Raw genomic sequence first — 20516 nt, forward strand, 5'->3', positions numbered from 1 at the left:
CACACAAAAAACTATTCACTCTCCGGTCTGTGGAAAAACCTTTATCCACAGAACCGGTTCCTAGTGCCCAAAAGGTTGGGGGCCACTGCTCTACTGAGCAGGTTTGGCTGAAAACCAGAAGTAAATGCTGAATTTTGGTAAAAATGTTATAAAATGACCATGGGACACAGAAAACAGCTATAAATGCAGGATGGTTGTTGAGTGTGCAACCTGTGCTCGTGTGGCCCACTTGGTCACATTCCAAATTTATAATCGCCATGAGAAGTAAAGCAATCGACAACATACAAGTTGATGAATAGAATAGAGCAGGAAGAGACCTTGGAGGTCTTCTAGTCCAGCCCCCTGCTTAAGCAGGAGAACCTACACCATCTCAGACAGATGATTGTCCAGTCTCTTTTTAAAGATCTCCAGTGATGGGGCGCCCATGATTTCTGGGAGTTGGTTGTTCCACTGGTTGATTGTCCTCACTGTCAGAAAGTTTCTTCTTAAATTCAGCTTGCTTCTCTCTTTGGTCAGTTTCCAACCATTGTTTCTCGTTCTTCCCTCTGGTGCTCGGGTGAACAACCTGGCCCCCTCTGCCTTGTGGCAACCCCTCAGATACTGGAACACTGCTATCATGTCTCCCCTATTTCTTCTTTTCTTTAGACTGGCTAAACCGCAGCCGTTCTTCATATGTTTTAGCCTCCAGGCCTTTGATCATCCTAGTTTCTCTTCTCTGAATTTTTTCCATAATTCCATAATATAATAATTCCATAATAATTTAATTAGATGGCCAGTTTTAGAGAGGGGCTGTAACTAATGACTGAGGTTCTTGGAAGCTACAAGTACTCCTCTTCTAAGCCTCCTTCCAGAATCCCATCCCTTGTGAAATTATGAAAACAACTTCCAAAATTCTGAGCCAGCATTTATGAAACTCGTCCAACGCATCTGAACAATGCCCAGTGGCAGAAGCTTGATCTAGGGAAGGATTGCTAGCTTTTACATATTAATTATTATTTTTTTTCTACATTTTCCATCATTATAACTAAACAAGGCTCTTGAGAAAAAAAATGAAATTTCAGAAACCAGAACACATTAATTAGGTAATTGGAACAATGGACAAATAAAGCATATGTTTTATGATTGTATTTGCCCATTACTGTTCACTGGATTTGCTGAGTTGTCCCAAGTCCATTATCTACCTTTTTTTAATTACCAGAGGTTGTAGCTCTGCCAGAGATTCTGGAAGACACCCCTAAAAAAGAAAGAATATAGAATAACAGAGTTAGAAGGGACCTTGCAGGTCTACTAGTCCAAGTCCCTCTGCTTCAGCAGGAGACCCTATATCAGCAGCCCCCAACCTTTTGGGTACCAAGGATCAGTTCTGTGGAGAGATTTTCTGTGGACCCGAGAGAGCTTGGTTTTGTGTGCTATCTGCATCTATCACCTGTATGGATAAGGCTTATTTGCATGGCCCAGTTTCTGGAGCACCGTGGAGTAGTGTCAGCCAATGATCTGGAGGTTGGGGACCCCTGCCCTATATCATTTCAGACAAATGGCTACCCAGTCTCTTATTAAAAACCTCCAGTGATGAAACACCTACAAGAGGGGTCTTCAAACTTGGCCCTTTTATGACTTCTGGACTTCAACTCCCAGAATTCCTCAGCCAGCATGCCTGGCTGAGGAATTCTGGGAGTTGAAGTCCAGAAGTCATAAAAGGGCCAGGTTTGAAGACTCCTGACCTACCACCTTTGAAGGCAAGCTATTCCACTGATTAATTGTCCTCACTGTCAGGTCACAACTCAAGTCTGATGGTAACCGTACAAGAATAACAGAATTGGAAGGGACCTTGGAGGTCTTCTAGTCCAACCCCCTGCTCAAACAGGAGATCCTATACCATTTCAGACAAATGGTTGTCCAATCTCTTCTTAAAAATCTCCAGTGATGGAGCAACCACAATTTCTGAAGGCAAGCCGTTCCACTGATCAATTGTTCTCACTGTCAGCAAGCTTCTCCTTTGACTGCGGTTCTTTTGGGCTATAATTCTCATCAGCTGTGATAATTGGTTGTGAATATTGAAGATGGGATTCAACGTTTGGAGGAAGTTTACATTCTCCACCCGGAAATTGGCATTTCTGGATTAAGGTGGACAAACACTCCAATGGAGGTAGTTCTGAACTTATGACCAAAATTGGGATCAGAATTTCTGTTGCTAAGCAAAGTGCTTGTGAAGGGAACCACACCCAATTTTACAAACATGTTTTAGCCATGGTTGTTAAGTGAATCATTGCAGTTAAGTGAATTAACAATAGCAACAAAACTTAAGATTTATATACTGCTTTACAGGGCTTTACAGCCCTCTCTAAGTGGTTTACAGAGTCACCATCTTGCCCCTAACAATCTAGGTCCTCATTTTACCAACCGTGGAAGGATGGAAGGCTGAGTCAATCTTGAGCCAGTGAGAATCGAACTGCTGTCAGCCGGCAGTCAGCAGAAGTAGCCTGCAATACTGCATTCTAACCATTGCGCCACCATGGCTCTTATATAGCCATTAAGCAAATCTGTCTTTCCGTTATTACTTTGCTTGTTGGAAGCTGGCTGGGAAGGTTGCAAATGGCGATCATATGACCCCAGGATGCTGCAATTGTTGTAAATACATGCCGGTTGTCAGCACCCAAAATTTGATCATACGACTGTGGGGATGCTGCAACAAACTTAAGTGTGAGAACCGGTTGTAAGTCACTTTTTTCAGTGCCATCGTAACTTTGAATGGTCACTAAACAAATGGTTTTTAAGTCAAGGGCTACCTGTAGGCTAAATCATACAATGAACAGCTAAAGGAATTGCCGTACTTTTCAGCGTATAAGACGACTTTTGCAAGCGTTAAAATCGGCGCCGAAGTCAGGGGATCGTCTTATATGCCGAGTTGTCTTATACGCCGGAAATAATGGTAGTTTCCGGCGTATAAGACGACTTTCTAGGCATGCAACTTAGCACCAAAGTCGGCGGTCATCTTATACGCCGGGTTGCCTTATATGCCGGAATATACAGTAGATACAGTTAGCCTAACTAAGAGAAGACTGATAGCAGTCTTCCAATACCTGAAGGGCTGTTACAGAAAATTAGACTATCGACTTATTCTCCAAAGCACCTGAGGGCAGGACAAGAAGTATTGAGTGGAAGATCATTAAAGAGGAACCCAATCTAGAATTAAGGAGGAATTTCCTGACAGTAAGAGCAATTAATCAATGGAACAGCTTGCCTCCCAGAATTGTGGATACTCCATCACTAGAGGTATTTAAGAAGATATCGGGCAACAGTCTGTCAAGATGGTAGAAGGACTCCTGCCTTGGGCCTTCAAGAAGACCTCTAAGGTCCCTTTTCAACCCTATAATTCTAGGAAATCTGAGAACTGGCCACCATACATCAGTTAACCCAGGGATCTTCAAACTTAGCCCTTTTATGACTTGTGGACCAACTCCCAGAATTTCTTAGCCAGCATGCCTGGCTGAAGAATTCTGGGAGTCGAAGTCCACAAGTCATAAAAGGACCAAGTTTGAAGACCCCTGAGTTAACCCATCCATCCAGGGCAATAGAAGAGAAGCCTACAGCTTTCTGGTATGAATAATTCAGTTGACTCGCTACAAAGAACAGATCTAATTCACCGTTGCCCTAAATTTCCAAACTGGAGAACATTTATTTATCTTCCTACCTAGAGATACTAAGGGCTGGGACTTTTTGCATAAAAAAAAAACATTTGCTCTACTTGAGCTAATGAAAATGCCTGCTTTCTTGATCTTTCTTTTCCTTTCTATTTTAATTTTCTTTGGCTTCCTCTTCCTACATGCTCACAGCTGTTAAAAAAGGCTGAGGCTGCATCTGGCAAAGTTGGATGAATAACCAAAATTACTTTATGTTTTGTTGGAAAATCCACTGTGGACTTATGTTCTAATACTGTCAGGTCACAACTCAAGTCTGATAGTAACCGTACAAGAATAACAGAGTTGGAAGGGATCTTGGAGGTCTTCTAGTCCAACCCCTTGCTCAAACAGGAGATCCTATACCATTTCAGACAAATGGTTGTCCAATCTCTTCTTTAAAATCTCCAGTGTTGAGAGGAAGAAGAGGGAAGTAGGGAAGAGAAGAAAGGGAGAAAGAAGATAGAGAAGAAGGAGTGTGGATACGGTGAAAGGGGAAATGGGCAAGCAACATCAAAAGTCATGTATATGTATTTATTTCATTTTATTAAAAGTATCTTATATATGAATGTAAAAAGAATGTATGTTAACATCTGATAAATATTACGGTATATGTATGGGGGAGAGGTTGGAAAAATAAAAAATTATTAAAAAAAAAAATATCTCCAGTGTTGGAGCACCCACAACTTCTGGAGGCAACTTGTTCCACTGGTTGATTGTTTTAACTGTCAGGAATTTTCTCTTTAGTTCTAGGTTGCTTCTCTCCTTGATTAGTTTCCATCTATTGCTTCTTGTCCTGCCTTCAAGTGCTTTGGAGAATAGCTTGACTCCCTCTTCCTTGTGGCAGACCCAGTGGTGGGATTCAGCTGGTTTGCACCACTTCGGGAGCTAATTTTTTGTTGCCCAGGCCCAGAATGGACTTCCGGAAGTGGCATCCACACAGAGAACCAGTTGCTCACATATTTGGGCAGACCCTCAAATATTGGAACACTGCTATCATGTCACCCCAACCCAATAGCATATAATTGAATGAATGAAATAAAAATGTTGAAATAAATCCATGATGCTTAAAATCCTTAAAACATGGGAACCTGATTATTATGTAGTGGTTTAGGGAGATGATCTGGAAACAAAGAGAATGGGGTTTAATTCCCAATTAGATATGAAGCTCGTTGAGCAATTATCCACTCATAAGGATATAGATTCATATTATGACAGGACCGAGATAACAAATAACACCTTGTTGGCTTAGCTGAAACAATCAGTCCCATTGATGGCTACAGATGGGTGTGGATAGTCACTGAATAAATAAAGTGGGGAACACATATTATTATCATGGGAATATAATACTTGCAGAAACAAATGAAATAGCAGCCCCAGGTTCACTTATAAAGATGGCATTATGACAAAAATATACTTATTTTTTTCCCATTGGCTCTGTTGTTGCAGAAGGCATCATATTTAGACTGAGAAAGGCATTAATCCTCATACCCAATCACCAGGGATTGTAACTGCTGTTATCAGTCTAAATAAGCCAAGCCTTAAATTGCAAAGAGGTATGCATGACAGTAATATATTGGAATTTTTCTTTTAAATTACACCTGTCATGGGCAGTGGAAATGCAGACCCAATCTGAAAGTTATTTACTTGAAAATGTGTAAGTGACAGATGGCAAATTAAATTTCCACATTCCCAACTCTTCTTGCCAAATATTTATTAACACAGGCAATTGTTTAATTGATTCAGGAAGGTTTATTTGCTAACAATGTGAATATTGTGACCAATTGCTACCCTCCCCCAAATGCTGTTTTTCACAGCAAATGGGCGATAGGAGGAATTGCTATTTCAAAGGAGTTTTAATGTGAGAAAAAAAAATAGATATGTTTTGCAAGGGTTGTTGCTTTTAGTTGCGATTAGGTCAAAGAGTAATCTCTGCAAATGAACAATGGAGTTTAACTGGAAATCACAACACAAATTCATTTGGTGTGTTAGCCTCGCATTTCGCGGGGGGGGGATATAAATGCTAATGAAAAATCCCCATCGAGGGCCGTTTAATAGCCATCCAATTTCTTGCTCAGAATAGCTCCCTTTATTTTTTTTTCCTACACATCCATAATTATTGGCTTCAGGAAACATAGTCATGCAATCAATATGGAGAAACTCCAAATATCCAACACAGTGTACAGACCTGAAAGGTCCAAAGGGAAAGTCTATCAACTGGATATGAGAAAAGGTTTTGAAGATCCAGATAGTTGTTGATACGGGTGTGAATTTTTTAGGAATGGCCTAATTAATTCTTATTAACAAGCTCAGACTTTTAGCGCAGGATGGAAATTTAATTGGAGCAGTGGGTCCTTTAGGCATGCTGGATGCACAGATGCTACTTTGTGTCTGTCAAGGAGAGAGAGACTGGCTGAACCAGGGTTAGGAGCCAATCAGAATAGAGATGGAAGGGACCTTGGAGGTTTTCTAGTCCAACCCTCTACTCAAGCAGGAGACTCTATACCATTTCAGACAAGTGACTATCCAGTCTCTTATTAAAAACCTCCAGCGATGAAACACCTACAACAGGGGTCTTCAAACTTGGCCCTTTTATGACTTGTGGACTTCAAGTCCCAGAATTCCTCAGCCAGCATGCCTGGCTGAGGAATTCTGGGAGTTGAAGTCCAGAAGTCATAAAAGGGCCAGGTTTGAAGACTCCTGACCTACCACCTTTGAAGGCAAGCTATTCCACTGATTAATTGTCCTCACTGTTAGGAAGTTTCTCCCTAATTCAAGGTTGCTTCTCTCCTTGATTAGTTTTCATTCATTGTTTTTTGTCTTGCCTTCGGGTGCTTTGGAAAATAAGTTGACCCCCTCTTCTTTGTGGAAGCCCTCAAATACTGGAATACTGCTATCATGTCCCCCATGGTCCTTCTTTTCTCTAAACTGACCATAACCAATTTCTGCAATCATTCTTCGTATATTTTCATCTTCAGGCCTTTAATCATCTTAGTTGCTCTTCTTTGCACTTTTTTTTTTCCAAAGTCTCAACCTCTTATTTGTAATGTGGTGACCAAAACTGGATGCAGTATTCCAGGTGAGGTCCTACTAAGGATTTATAAAGAGGAACTAATGCTTCATGTGATTTTGATTCTATGCCTCTGTTTATACAGCCAGGGATTGTATTCGCTTTTTTGGCTGCTGCCGCACACTGCTGGCTCATGTTTAAGTGATCGTCCACTAGGACTCCAAGGTCCCTCTCACAGTTACTGTTTTTGAGCTAGGTTTCGCCTAATCTGTACTTGTAGTTTTGGTTTTTCTTAGCCAGGTGTAAAACCTTGCTTTTCTCCACACTGAAACTCATTTTGTTGGATAGGGCCCATTGTTCAATATCTTTTTGGATCCTGAGCTTGTCTTCTGGGGTGTTGGCTATTCCTGCCAGCTTCGTGTCATCTGCAAATTTGATGAGTTCCCCTTCTATTCCCTCATCTAAGTCATTTTTGAAGATATTGAAGAGTACTGGGTCAAACAGGGAATTAGTCTGGAATGCTTATGTGGGCACAAAAGGGCAAGGCCTAACATTATTTGAACGCCGTTAAACCTTATCTAGTTTAGTCCAGGTGCAAAATGCCCAGTCTGGAAAATTCCTGTGTAACAAGCATGAGCAATAAAACAGCTAACTGAACTCTTCACATGTGGATCTGGTTGTTGGCACCCAACAGTAGCTCCCTTATTCTAAATTTCGTTTCATCTATTCTTTCTAAAAAAAAAATTCTCACTGAAAAAGAAAGTCTGAAAAACATCGTAAGAAATTTCTTTGACCACGAAGCCATCTTCTAAAATACTTTTAGCGTTCCTGTCAATTCTATGCCATCTGGAATTTAGGGAGGGTAACCTTTCGTTGCTGAAAGCATGGCGTTCCTTTCCAATGTCACTTTGATCGGTTCATTGTTATGCTTTGCATTAGTGTCTGCAGCGCACCTGGCCTCGCTGAACTGCCAGCTCGCTTTTCAAATGCTTCAAAAGCTTTCTGACCCCTCTGCCATTTGCCCCGCCAATGCAAAAAATAGTAAATTCACAACTGTGTTATGACTGATAAAGAAGAATATTCTACTGTATGCAGGTAGTCTTCGAGCCCAACATTTATATTGCTAAATGAAACATTTGTTAAGTGATTTTACAACCCTTTTTTCACTGTTGTTAATTGAATAACTGCAATTGTTAAGTTAGTATCATGGTTGTAAAGTGAACCTGGCTTCCCTGTTGACTTTGCTGGTCAGAAGTTCACCAAAAGGGGATGATCACGTGACCTTGTGACTTTGCAACAGTCATAAATATGTACCAGATATGAAGTATCTGAATTTTGATCACGTGATCGTGAAAGTGCTGCTACAGTTGTTTAAGTGTAAATAACAATCATAAGTCACTTGTTTTTCCAGTATTGTTGTAACTTTGAACCGTCACTAAATGGCTGTAAGTTGAGGACTACCTGTATTGTATATAGCAGAGGTCCCCAACCTTTTGGACACCAGGGACCAGGTCCGTGGAGAAAGGTTTTTCCGAGGATCGGAGAGTGTGTGGTTTTGTGTGCTGCCTGCATCCCACGGATGGGGCTTTGTTTGTGCAGACCGGTTGCTGGCATGCTGTGACCCGGTACCAGTCCATGGACCAGGAGTTGGGGACCCCTGGTATACACAATATACAACACAATAATATTGTATGTTATGTTATATTGTATTCTGACTAATATCCAAGCAACAGGAGATGTTGAAAAGGGTTTATTGGCTTGGTGGATTTTCAAGGGAGGGAAAAATCAAAGGTTTATAGATCATATTATATATATATATATATATATATATATATATATATATATACACACACACACATACATACACACACACACAAACCATATATATATATACATATATACATGTATATCTCCTCCCCCTGTCTCTCTCCTGACAGCTAACAAAGTGAGAGAGAGCCTGTGGCTTAGAGGTTATAACAACTGCCTAACGTGCAGATAGCCCAGGTTTGAATCACAGAAGAGTAAGTCTGGCTGAAGAGAGTTAAAGGAACTCGAAATAGCTATACCAGCTCTCTCTTTATTCTTTGTTAGCAACCTAAAAATGTAAAATGATGTTGCAGTTGGCGACTGCTGCTTGTGATGGCTCTAGATTGAGCTGATACAGGCAAAAGAAAAGAAAAAGAAAAAAGATTTCTTTCTCCCATATTTGGGCTGACAGGGTGCACATTCAAGGTAAAATCTGCTCCCCCTGTCTCTCTCCTGATAGCTAACAGAGTGGGAGAGAGCCTGTGGCTTAGAGGTTATAACAACTGCCTAACATGCAGATAGCCCAGGTTCGAATCTCAGAAGAGTAAGTCTGGCTGAAGAGAGTTAAAGGAACTCGAAATAGCTATACCAGTTCTCTCTTTATTCTTTGTTAGCAACCTAAAAATATATATGTATATGTGTGTGTGTGTGTCTATGTGTGTGTGTGTGTGTGTGTGTGTGTGTGTGTGTGTGTATGCACATACACTCCCCTTCCCCAGATAAGGGAGATGTACATGATGAAATTGTGGCTGTATGCATGTGACCAATAATCTTCCAGGCATGCTCCCATCAGCCAAATAATGCACACTCATTTGGGAAGCATTTGGTGCCACAGATATTACAACTCTTCTCTTGCTTTCTATTTCCTGTCTGTACAATTATTTCGGCTGAAGATCATAAAACTGTGAAACATCTTTTTACATATTAACAAGACAGCTCTTAAGATCCACTGAGTAGATTTTGCAATGATAGCAACTTACAGCAGAATTTTCAGGTCGCCAGGAACACAGCTTCTCTTTTAAGATCACTAACGAACAGGTTTTCAATTTTAATTCCAAGAGAACGGCACTATCGATTCACATATTTGGAGGTTTTTATTTAGAATGCATCATTCATCCCTTTTGCAGAATTAATTTAATCCAGCAATACTCGAGGTACAGGAAAATAAGTTTTAGCTTCCGAGGGAAGCTAGTTATTTCTGAAGGACATATCTAGATATTTATAAGCCTGTAATATTAGTTTTATTTCATATCTGCTGCAGAAGAGTGACTCATCAGGGTTTTTTAAAAAAACCAAATTATAGTTATAAAACGAGTCTGCTCCCAATGAGATCCCTTTCCTCTTCCTCCTCTAGCTCTAAGGTGGATAGTAATACATCACTTAAAGCTTTGCAGGATGGAAATAGCATAACCTGATGCAAAAATACATAGAGATAGACTTCAGTTGTAGCAAAAAATAGATTTTGGTGACCAGAAAGTCTCTCTTATGTACATTAAGGATTTAAAGCAGCTGGAAGTAACTCTTGAGTAGTGAGAGTTGCATTGAATATTGTGGGGAGGGAGGGTGGACACAAGGAGATAACGACCTCTTTGGAAGTCAAGGATGGTTTAGCTTTTAGCCACAATGTTTACTTTTTTGTTTTGTATTGCACCTAGTAATATCGTGTTGTTGTTGTTTTTTTTACTTATTCAGAGTTGCTATGCGTTATGTGTGTTGGGAGTTGTGCATTATTTTTCCTGTCTTACTGTGGAGGTTTTACTCTATTTTTCTTTTTACTAGATATGTTTTATTTATGCTTGTAACCCACCGGGAATTTCAATGATTCAGTGGCCTAGGCATCCAATAAATAATGGGGAGGTATTAAGAATTTATTTCAATTCTTGGGTTTTTTTTTCTTAAAAAAAAAAAAACCCATATTAAGTCTAGTCAAGGACTTAGCCAACTGTGGCAGTCTATCTTTCCAGCAAAACTCCAGGGAAAACAACTGGGTCACCGAGAGTTAATAAGTATGCTTGTACACAGGGTCTGGGGTCTGCCACCCCTTCCCCAAATGAGATTGCCTATTTATATTTTAAAATTCCATTTATTTGGTAGACGTTTCTTCAAAACCTTAGACGTAATAGGCCACAAGAGTTAAAGTCTAAGCTGTTTTGTATGTCAGATGATAGAATTTCCGCTCACAATCACAAACGGGTGCTTCGATAATGTAAAAATTCAAGGATAAAAGAAGTCAGGTTATTCCGGTGTTTTCCCTTCTCTCTTTCTCCCTCAGAATAAAAAAATAATCAATCCCTGGTTTTAACCATGACCTGTTGGCATTGTTCCTCAGATGTTGAAGGGCAAACTCTTCATATGGCTGGGTGTCAAGCATAACGTATCTTCTCTCTTCTCCCCTAAGCAAATTGAGAAGCAACATTCCCCCTTGGATCAGGGGTGTTCAACCTTGGCAACTTTTAAGACCTGTGGACTTCAACTCCCAGAATTCCTGAGCCAGCCATGCTGAGGGGAAAGGGAGAGGTTTCCAAGCTGAGCCATGCTGGCTCAGGAATTCTGGGAGCTGAAGTCCACGAGTCTTAAAGTTGCAGTGTTGGACATCCCTGCCTTAGACAGTCCTGCTAGAATTACTAGCCTGGTGGAAACACTCTTGCTCAAAATCATATCCCCTTTTCTTTATGGAGAGCAGAATGGGAACCCACTTCTTAGAACTATGGACAAGATACCTAACGCAATTTTGCTTGAGCCTCTTAGCATCCCTTTACTCCTCTCTCCGAGAAGGCCTAGTAAAGATTAGGCTTTCTCTAGACCAGCCCTGGTGGACTCTTGTCAGGATGTCGCCATAAACTCCCCTAAGATGCCCTCAGGACGGCCAATGTATTTCATGGCAAATTGGTTTAGTTTTATAAAGACAGATTAACCATAATGGATGTGAGCTCTGGCTACTGAGCTGGGTTGTTCGTGACAAAAAATGTTCAAACATTTGTCAGACAAAGGAAAACAGGACCCCAAACTCCGCTTTATCACTCTGTATTTCACAGCTTCCTTGATGTTAAATTGCTTCTCTATGGCTCCAAATGGCATTCATTATGTATTATGAGGAACATAACCCAACAGTATGAAACATCGATCAGAAATATAGTGGCCAAGTTCAGGGAAAAAAAAAACCCCAGCCCATATTTTTTATACTTCTGAAAACACTGTTGTAATCTTGCAAAGGGGAGCAGGGAGGAAAGGCAAAATGAAACCTCAGGGACGGTCACAATGTCCTCAGCCTTTCCAAATTACCTTCAATTTATGTGTCCCCCCCCCAGTACGTGGTAATAATAAAACACTTCCTATCTAAGAGGAACCAGACATCTGAGAAAAGTACAGGGGCAGCTTTGCATCCTTGAGCAACGGGAAGGAGCTGAAATTAAAAGATGAATGATCTAAAAGAGAAACCAGTTCCTTCAGATAAAACATTCTTGAGTCTTTGAAAACTCAATCCCGTTCTGGTTTTTTTTTTTTTCAAACTCACAAAGCAAAGCTCCTTTAAAAGGGAGAATTCTTTCTAGTAGCAAGTTGGGAGCCGATGACGGGAAGAAATACAGTAAGCTATATGCTTAGAAGCAGCTTCACTGCCTGGGCCTTCTGTTTTGCCCGATTGTCCTTTTTGGCCTTCTCAAGAAGCTTTTCAAACTGTGATTAAAAGAGTCTTTTAAACTCTACCATTTTTTTTTTCTTAAAGTGCATACAACACACCCGGATAGTTTTATCCAGCCCCGTGGCACTTTGCCAGCGATTGCTTCTTCTGGTTTCTTGGCTGCCGTCTCCTCACACAGATGTTGTTCAGGAGGTTTATTTCATCCCTGAAGAATGTGTATCAGCATCGGTGTAATAAGAGGTTGGGATCTCTTGAGTTCCTTGGGAGAAAGAGAAAAGGGGATTTGTGAAAAAAGGCATATATTTTTAAAAAAGAAAAAAAGAAAGAAGAAGAGATGGATTATGACTCAGGATGTGTCAAAACGTCTTCAGCAAAAAGCCATTAGAGCAGGGGTTCTCAACCTTGGCAAGATTTAAGACAGGGGTCTTCAAACTCGGCCCTTTTATGACTTGTGGACTTCAACTCCCAGAATTCCTCAGCCAGCCTCCATTTTGTTTGTTAGATTTAAGACAGGGTCTTCAAACTCGGCCCTTTTATGACTTGTGGACTTCAACTCCCAGAATTCCTCAGCCAGCCTCCATTTTGTTTGTTAGATTTAAGACAGGGGTCTTCAAACTCGGCCCTTTTATGACTTGTGGACTTCAACTCCCAGAATTCCTCAGCCAGCCTCCATTTTGTTTGTTAGATTTAAGACAGGGGTCTTCAAACTCGGCCCTTTTATGACTTGTGGACTTCAACTCCCAGAATTCCTCAGCCAGCCTCCATTTTGTTTGTTAGATTTAAGACAGGGGTCTTCAAACTCGGCCCTTTATGACTCGTGGACTTCAACTCCCAGAATTCCTCAGCCAGCCTCCATTTTGTTTGTTAGATTTAAGACAGGGGTCTTCAAACTCGGCCCTTTTATGACTTGTGGACTTCAACTCCCAGAATTCCTCAGCCAGCCTCCATTTTGTTTGCTAGATTTAAGACAGGGGTGCTAAAAACAGGATCACCAACATGATCGCCAACGTCCGATAACGGATATGGCACAAGAAGAAGAAGAAGATTCTGTTACTGTGACCTTACAATGAAGGTAGTGTTAAGGTTTGGTTTCCTGTCTGGACCACCTCAAAGGGATGACAGGACCACAATATCTGGAGCTGATGGAATTTGTGCTCCAGCAAACACTAGTTTCCCTGATGCTGCAAGAAATCACACGTCTTCCCACTGGGAATCATTTTTAATGCTCACAGAAATGGGTTGCTGATCAACCCAAGAGTTGGTTTAGTGCAGGGGTCTTCAAACTTGTCCCTTTTATGACTTGTGGACTTCAACTCCCAGAATTCTTCAGCCAGGCATGCTGGCTGAGGAATTCTGGGAGTTGAAGTCCACAAGTCTTAAAGTTGCCAAGGTTGAGAAACCCTGCATTAGAGGAAGTCCTCGACTTGTAACCGTTTGTTTAGTGACTGTTGGAAGCTACAGTGGCACTGAAAAGAGTGACTTACAGCCAGTCCTCACACTTACGACCGTTGCAGCATTTCCACGGACACATGATCAAAATTCAGGGGCTTGCATCCAGAAATGGTTGCCGTGTCCTGGGGTCATTTGATCCCCATGTGCAACATTCCCCGTTGGTTTCCAACAAGCAAAGTCAATGGGAGAAGCTGGATTTGCTTAATGGCCATGTGGCTCACTTCCAACTGCAGGGATTCGCTTAACAACTACAGCAAACGGGTCATATAATCGGGCATGGCTCACTTGACAATCACCACGCTTAGCAATGGAAACTCTAGTCTTCATCGTGGTCGTTAAGTCGAGGACTACCTGGAGTCCAATCAACGGCCACCCTCACATCTACCAGATCAATAGCTACAGGAAACACTTTTTAGGCTTGCTGTCAAATATACATTGGGAAATAATTTAGCAGTGTCAGGAGATGTCTAAAGGTTGAATCATGGCAACTGGATCAAAGTTTGTAAATCTCAGACGTTTCGTTGCCCATCCAAGCAACTTCATCAGTCAGAGCAAAATTAGCTAGGCAGAGAATAGCCATAGCCCTTACACTTATATACCGCTTCATAGTTACAGCTTCACAGCTCCTCTCTAAGCAGGTTTACAGAGTCAGCATATTGTCCCCCAACAATCTGGGTCCTCATTTTACCAACCTCAGAAAGATGGAAGACTGAGGCATCCTTGAGCCGCTCAGGATCGAACTGCTGGCAGTTGGCAGAATTAGCCTGCGATACTGCAGTCTAACCACTGCACCACCACAGCTCATCCTATGGGTTTTGACAGGTTTTCCTTGCTTTGCCTTGGTGACCTGTGGCCCGAAGCGCCTAACATTCCCTTCCTCAATCTGATTTACCTATTCTAGCAATATAAACGGAGTAGCAAAATGAACCCCAAATGTACATACTATTAATTTTGGACTCAGTTTTCTGAAGATGATTAGGTTATGTGAATGGTCTTCATGCTGCAATATCACTTAGACCAGTGGTTCTCAACCTGTGGGTCGGGACCCCATTTGGGGTCAAACGACCATTTCACGGGGGTCGCCAAACAACGCAGTCCACCATTTTTCCCCCTTTTCCTTAGCTGTGCTACTCCCTTTTTATTCTGTTGGCTTTTGAAAGCCAATAGAATAGACTCTCTTGAATAGAGTCTAATTCTATTGGCTTTCAAAAGCCAATAGGAATCGTCCAGGCTGTCTCTGCCCTGCTGAGCCCGCCAAAAGTTCCATTCTGCAAACGGTGCTGCACCAGTTGAGTAGTCCTCGACTTACGACAGGTTGAGTAGTCCTCGACTTACGACTGGTTGGGGATCGCAGCATTAAAAAGGTTGAGAACCACTGACTTAGACTTTTATACCGCTCCACAGTGCTTTACAGTCCTCTCTAAGCAGGTTTACAGAGTCAGCCTTTTGCCCCCAACAATCTGGGTCCTCATTTTACCGACCTCGGAAGGATGGAAGGCTGAGTTAACCTGAATCAGAGAGTTGTTGGAATGTACCAACTGTTGCCACACCAACATCAGGGGTTTCTCCCCAAAATAGCTTGCAATATGTCAATGAAGACTCAACATCCAGTGCCGGGAGGCTTACCTGCCTACTTACCTGATTTAGATGTCCTGTCCAGATTGCTCCTGCTCTTCCATCGGCTGCATGGCTTCTTGCACATAAACAATCAGTTCTGAGGCTTCTCCGCCCTGAGTATAAACGGTCACTGTCCCAATGCCTTCCACATCATCTGAGGAGACCACCAAATGATGCTGCTCGGCCAACTCCATCGAAGCTGGTTGCAAAGTTTCCTGAATCATCACGGTGTGATTAGCTGTCTCTTCCTCTTCGGTTACCTGTCAGAACAACGGGAAAGTTACAAAACGCTTGCACAAGGGAGTGATAATGAAGAGGAGCAAAACTGGTAAGACCAAAGGCCTAGATCCCATCACATGTCAATTACTGGCTCCAGACTTCAGTAGTGTAAACTTCAGGGAAACGACAGACCAGAATTGACTATGGTGGGTTGTTAAGTCAAGCATGTACTGGAATTGCCACGTATGGGCAATCCATCACAAGAAGATGTTTGCTGGATTTCTGTTCTGTCCCAGCCTACGTGAGTCCTTGTTATGCTCACAAGGAGAAACCCCTCTTCCAAGAAACAGGCAGGAACCGTAAGAAAAAACCAACCCCTTTCATTCTCACAGACCTGAGTCAATATCCAAGGCAAACAAACACAGTCCACAGAAACTCGATCTTCAACACGAACGGTTGCCTTTGGCAACCAGCACCTCCCATGCCTTCCCTTTTATAATTCAGCCAAGGCGTGGCTTACTAATGCCTTCTCCTTTGCCTTTGGAGCCGCCCCATTGCATTCCTCTGTCCTTTTTGCTTCTCTTGCCTGCGCTTTCGTGCATCCGGGATTTGTCCCAGCTGTTCTTCATCACTGTCCAACTCAGGGTCCCAGCACAGCTGTGTCTCAGCCTGAGCGCAAGTAGAGGGGCCAGGCTCCTCATCCGACTGTAAGTCTTGAAGCTCCTCAGAGCCTTCTTCTGACTCTGATGTCACTCCAGGCCCCTCCTCCTCCTCTGAGTCCTCAGACTCAGCTGCCGGATCCACTGGCTGGCTAGGAATCACAACAGTTTTCAGCTGGTCATCGTTACATGGCAACTGAGCTGAGATGGCTTAGTGTGTTCTAGATGGTTTCTCTTTATGGTAGAAAATGAACCAGGAAAAACCAACAACAAATATATTCTGAAAGTTCTACAACTGGCTATTGAAGCAGAGAGCTCTGCAGATTTCATACAATAATAGAAGAGTTCTATTTTTGTATACATTTCTCTCTCTGGACCAGAAGCCACTGGTTTAAGCCATTGTAGTCCTTGACTTCCAGCCATTCGTTTAGTGACCATTCAAAGTTACAACAGTGCTGAAAAAAGTGATGTGACCAGTTTTCACACTTTACGACCACTGCAGCCTCCCGATGGTTATGTGATCAAAATTCGGGCGCATCCTTCCCCAGCTGGCTTCCAACAAGCAAAAGCAATAGGGGAAGCCAGCTTTGCTTGATGACCGTATGTTTTGCTTAACAACTGCAGGGATTCACTTCACAACTGTTGCAAAAAAGGTCGTAAAATGGGGCAAAACTCACTTAACAACTGGCTGGCTTAGCAACAAAAAATATGTCGAGGACTACCTGTATTCCATAGCAAGCACTAAGAAATGTATCAATGTCGACCAGCATTTAGGCTAGACTGTATGTAAGCATCTTGTGCTTTTCTACAAGAAATTATTTATTTATTCGTTAAATTTATGTGCTGCCCATCTCACTAAAGGTGACTCTAGATGGCTTACAATCAATCGGTTAAAAATGCCAATGTAAAACAGTTTGGTTTGGGACAAGGGCAGAAAAAGTGGGTGTGGAGCTCACTTCTGGGAACATGATATTCCAGAGGGTAGGAATCACGGCACAAAAGACTCTTCTCCTGGATCTCACCTGCCAGAATCCCTTGACCTACGGGATCCACAGCAGGTCCCTTCTGCCATGCCAGGATGGGCTAATCCCATTGGGTGAGGTAGTCTGAATCTATGCCATGAAGTGATAACCCACACCTTGAATTGGACTTGGAACCAAACTGCCAAACAGTGCAGGTTGGGGAACAGGCGTAACATGGGCCATCCTACGGGCCTCAGAATATGTCAGTGAGGCTGCATTCTGTGTCAGCTATAGCTTCCGAATACTCTTCAAAGATAGCCCCATGTAGAGCACATTGCAATAGTCCAAGCATGAGATCACCAGGGCTTGAGAGATTGAACCCAGGGATGCTCCAGAAAAGGGAACAACTAGTACACAAGATATTGAACAACAACAACAACAATAACAATGACAAAGTAGCAACAATGGTGCATTGGAAGATCTGCAAGAAATATCATTTGCCTGTAAGCAAGAACTGGTGGGATCATAAAATAGAGAAAGTCATAGAAAATGATAAAATTAAACTGCTCTGGGACTTCAGAATTCAAACAGACAAGCACCTGCAACATAACACTCCGGACTTAACAATTGTCGATAAGAAAGACAAAAGATAGTGGCAGTACCTGGAGACAGCAGAATAGATGAGAAAGAACTGGAGAAGATAACAAAATACAAAGACCTACAAATAGGAATAGAAAAACTGTGGCAAAAGCAAGCAAGGGTAGTACCAATAGTAATAGGCGCCTTGGGTGCAATCCCAAAACAATTGGAGCACCACTTGAATCCCATTGGCATTGACAAATTCGCTATTAGTCAATTGCAAAAGGCGGCCTTATTAGGAACTGCTTCCATCCTGCGACGATATGTGTAATACCATCAAACATCCACATCTGCCTATCCCAGGTCATTGGTAACAACTCGATAGGTCGACAAAAATGCCAAATCCAGTCTGAACATCTGGCTGACTGTGCGATGATCCATCATCATCATCATCATCATCATCATCATCATCATCATCATCATACTAATAATAATAAAGTTGGAAGGGACCTTGAAGATCATCTAGTCCAACCCCCTGCTCAGGCAGGAAACCCTATACCATTTTGGACAAATGGCTGTCCAGTCTCTTCTTAAAAACTTCCAGTGTTGGAGCATTCACCGCTTCTGGAGGCAGGTTGTTCCACTGGTTAATTGTTCTGACTGTCAGGAAGTTTCTCCTTAGTTCTAGGTTGCTTCTCTCCTTGATTAGTTTCCACCCATTGCTTCTTGTCCTGCCTTTAAGGGCTCTGGAGAATAGCTTGACTCCCTCTTCTTTGTGGCGGCCCCTGAGATATTGGAACACTGCTATCACGTCCCCGCTCGTCCTTCTCTTCATTAAACGAACTTCTATTCCCTTACTGGAGGACCTGACTTTAATACTAAAACCAACCCTACATTTTAATGGCCCTAGATCAAAGACAAGAAACAATAGGTCCCTACTTGCTAGTACACCAGTTTCTAGAGCAGTGTTTCTCAACCTTGACAATTTTAAGGCATGTGGACTTCAACTCCCAGAATTCCACAGCCAGCAACGCTGGCTGTGGAATTCTGGGAGTTGAAGTCCACATGCCTTAAAATTGTCAAGGTTGAGAAACACTGTAATCTAGAGGGACATCTCCTTCTCCTCAAATCTTCTCCTCTTGCTCTATCACCTATGATTCTGTTGCGCTTCCATGTTTTTCTTTATGTCAGAGGTCTTTCTCCATTATATCCAAAAAAGAGAATAAGACTTTTTTCTGCCCAGATTGCAACCAAGTGAAGTCTTTGTATTCTCTGTTGCATGTATGATCAGTTCCCAATCCCTACAACAGGAATTTTCAAAGATGACTAAAGCACCAGATATTACCAGGCAAGTCAGAAAGGTTCAACCAGTTTATGCTATGAATTTTCTTTCCACACGGATGTGTAATTCCCATAATAGTTTATCTTAAGGAAACAACTGACCCCAAACTGCAACTATAAACCACGTAAATTACACATCCGGTAGACTAAGAATGAAAATATTGGATGGCCAAGGCTTCCTTCTATCTCAGACATGAGCAGCAAATGGAGCAAAGAATGGAAGAGAACAATTGTGCGCTTATTTTATTTCAGAACACAAACACAATCATTCTGTGCCAAAAAGGTCGTTATACGATATGCTTACATTCAACAAGACACGATTTTAGGTGAACCTGCCATAGTAGATGTATCATAAAATTGATTTAAGCTGACTTCTTTGGGGCACCAGAAAATGCATTGGCTAGATTCGGATTAATTTATCATGAAAGAGCGGGAGAAGCATCCAAGTATCACACGCCAGAAAATGCAACATAGCATGTCACAGAGATAGACATTGACAGACGAGCTGGATAGACATTCCTGTTCTTTATGTCAATACAGTTTGGGATGTCCTGTTTCTCAAATGAAAGATCACGAACTGGAATCTAGCTTGATTACAGGATAAAAAATGGCACATGTTAATGACCTCGATAAATATTCACACATTGATATAGAAATTATCAACATGATAGCAGCTTCTTGTGCGTCAGGTGCAAATAATCGGGAGCATCTGTTGAGTTCAAAGCACAGAAGGGTTTATTATTGCTACCTATTGTTATGACCCAGATTGTCTAGGCCAGGGGTAGGCAACCTCGGCTCTTTTATGACTCATGGACTTCAACTTCCAGAATTCCTGAGTCAGCATAGCTGACTCAGGAATTCTGGGAGTTGAAGTCCATGAGTCATAAAAGAGCCGAGGTTGCCTACCCCTGGTCTAGGCAGAGGCAGGCTTCCATAGAGTCTTTTATTGCTCTGCTAATTCCACAAGAAATGACCCTACAATGGCAAGGAAAGCTCCACTCCAATCTTCCCTGAAGGCAGCCGCCCACAGTCCCACAAACAAAAGCCAGTAATCACCAAGAATTTGCAAAGGCAAAGAGGATGTCTAAAAACAAGGTGGAAGTTCACAGGGCAAGGTCTGTAAGTTGTCCACAAGGCAAGGTAAGTCGACAAGAAACACGAGTCAAAAACAGAGTTTTTCCAAGGCCAGAGAAAGCAGAAACAATTGTTCCCAACAAAGGTGTCTATCTCTCTTGTTCTGCATAGTTTTGTACATTGTTTTGCAGTATTTGTAGATTCTGGGTGCTGGATATCAAAGCACAAATGGTGAAAAATATCAATGCAAAATAACACTACCTATGATGTTGGTCCATAAATTAGGCTCAAATATACGTTGGAATAGTACAATTTTTAACAAGCATGCAGCATGCCGAAAAGGTGGGGCCGACTTTCCAAGGCACGGGGAAGATCCATCCTCTACTTCTCACCCCATAACTTCTTGAGACGTAGAAATTCTAACAGTTTCCCTCACAAAGTTTGGTTTGGGATAAGCAGATACAATTCGGACAACGCCTT

At 42.0% G+C, this 20516-nt stretch overlaps 1 protein-coding gene across 2 annotated transcripts in view; it reads right to left on the reverse strand.

Annotated features, from left to right (window-relative positions):
• Positions 1–714: 714 nt before the first annotated feature.
• ZFAT (zinc finger and AT-hook domain containing) overlaps positions 715–20516 on the reverse strand; it is a 159894-nt gene continuing 140092 nt past the window's right edge. Inside the window, exons 16-17 of one of the 2 annotated variants that reach the window (XM_039324690.1) lie at positions 15224–15462; positions 715–1234 (exon numbers count right to left, since the gene is read on the reverse strand). In XM_039324690.1, the coding sequence (XP_039180624.1) occupies positions 15229–15462 (234 nt within the window). In that variant the 3' untranslated portion in view covers positions 715–1234; positions 15224–15228. Of the gene's footprint in view, positions 1235–9564; positions 12393–15223; positions 15463–20516 lie in introns of those variants that run through there. The other variant, XM_039324689.1, reaches the window with a different exon arrangement.

This window comes from Crotalus tigris, unplaced genomic scaffold (assembly GCF_016545835.1).
Source record: "Crotalus tigris isolate CLP2741 ecotype Arizona unplaced genomic scaffold, ASM1654583v1 scf7180000024306.450007, whole genome shotgun sequence".
NCBI lineage: Eukaryota > Metazoa > Chordata > Lepidosauria > Squamata > Viperidae > Crotalus > Crotalus tigris.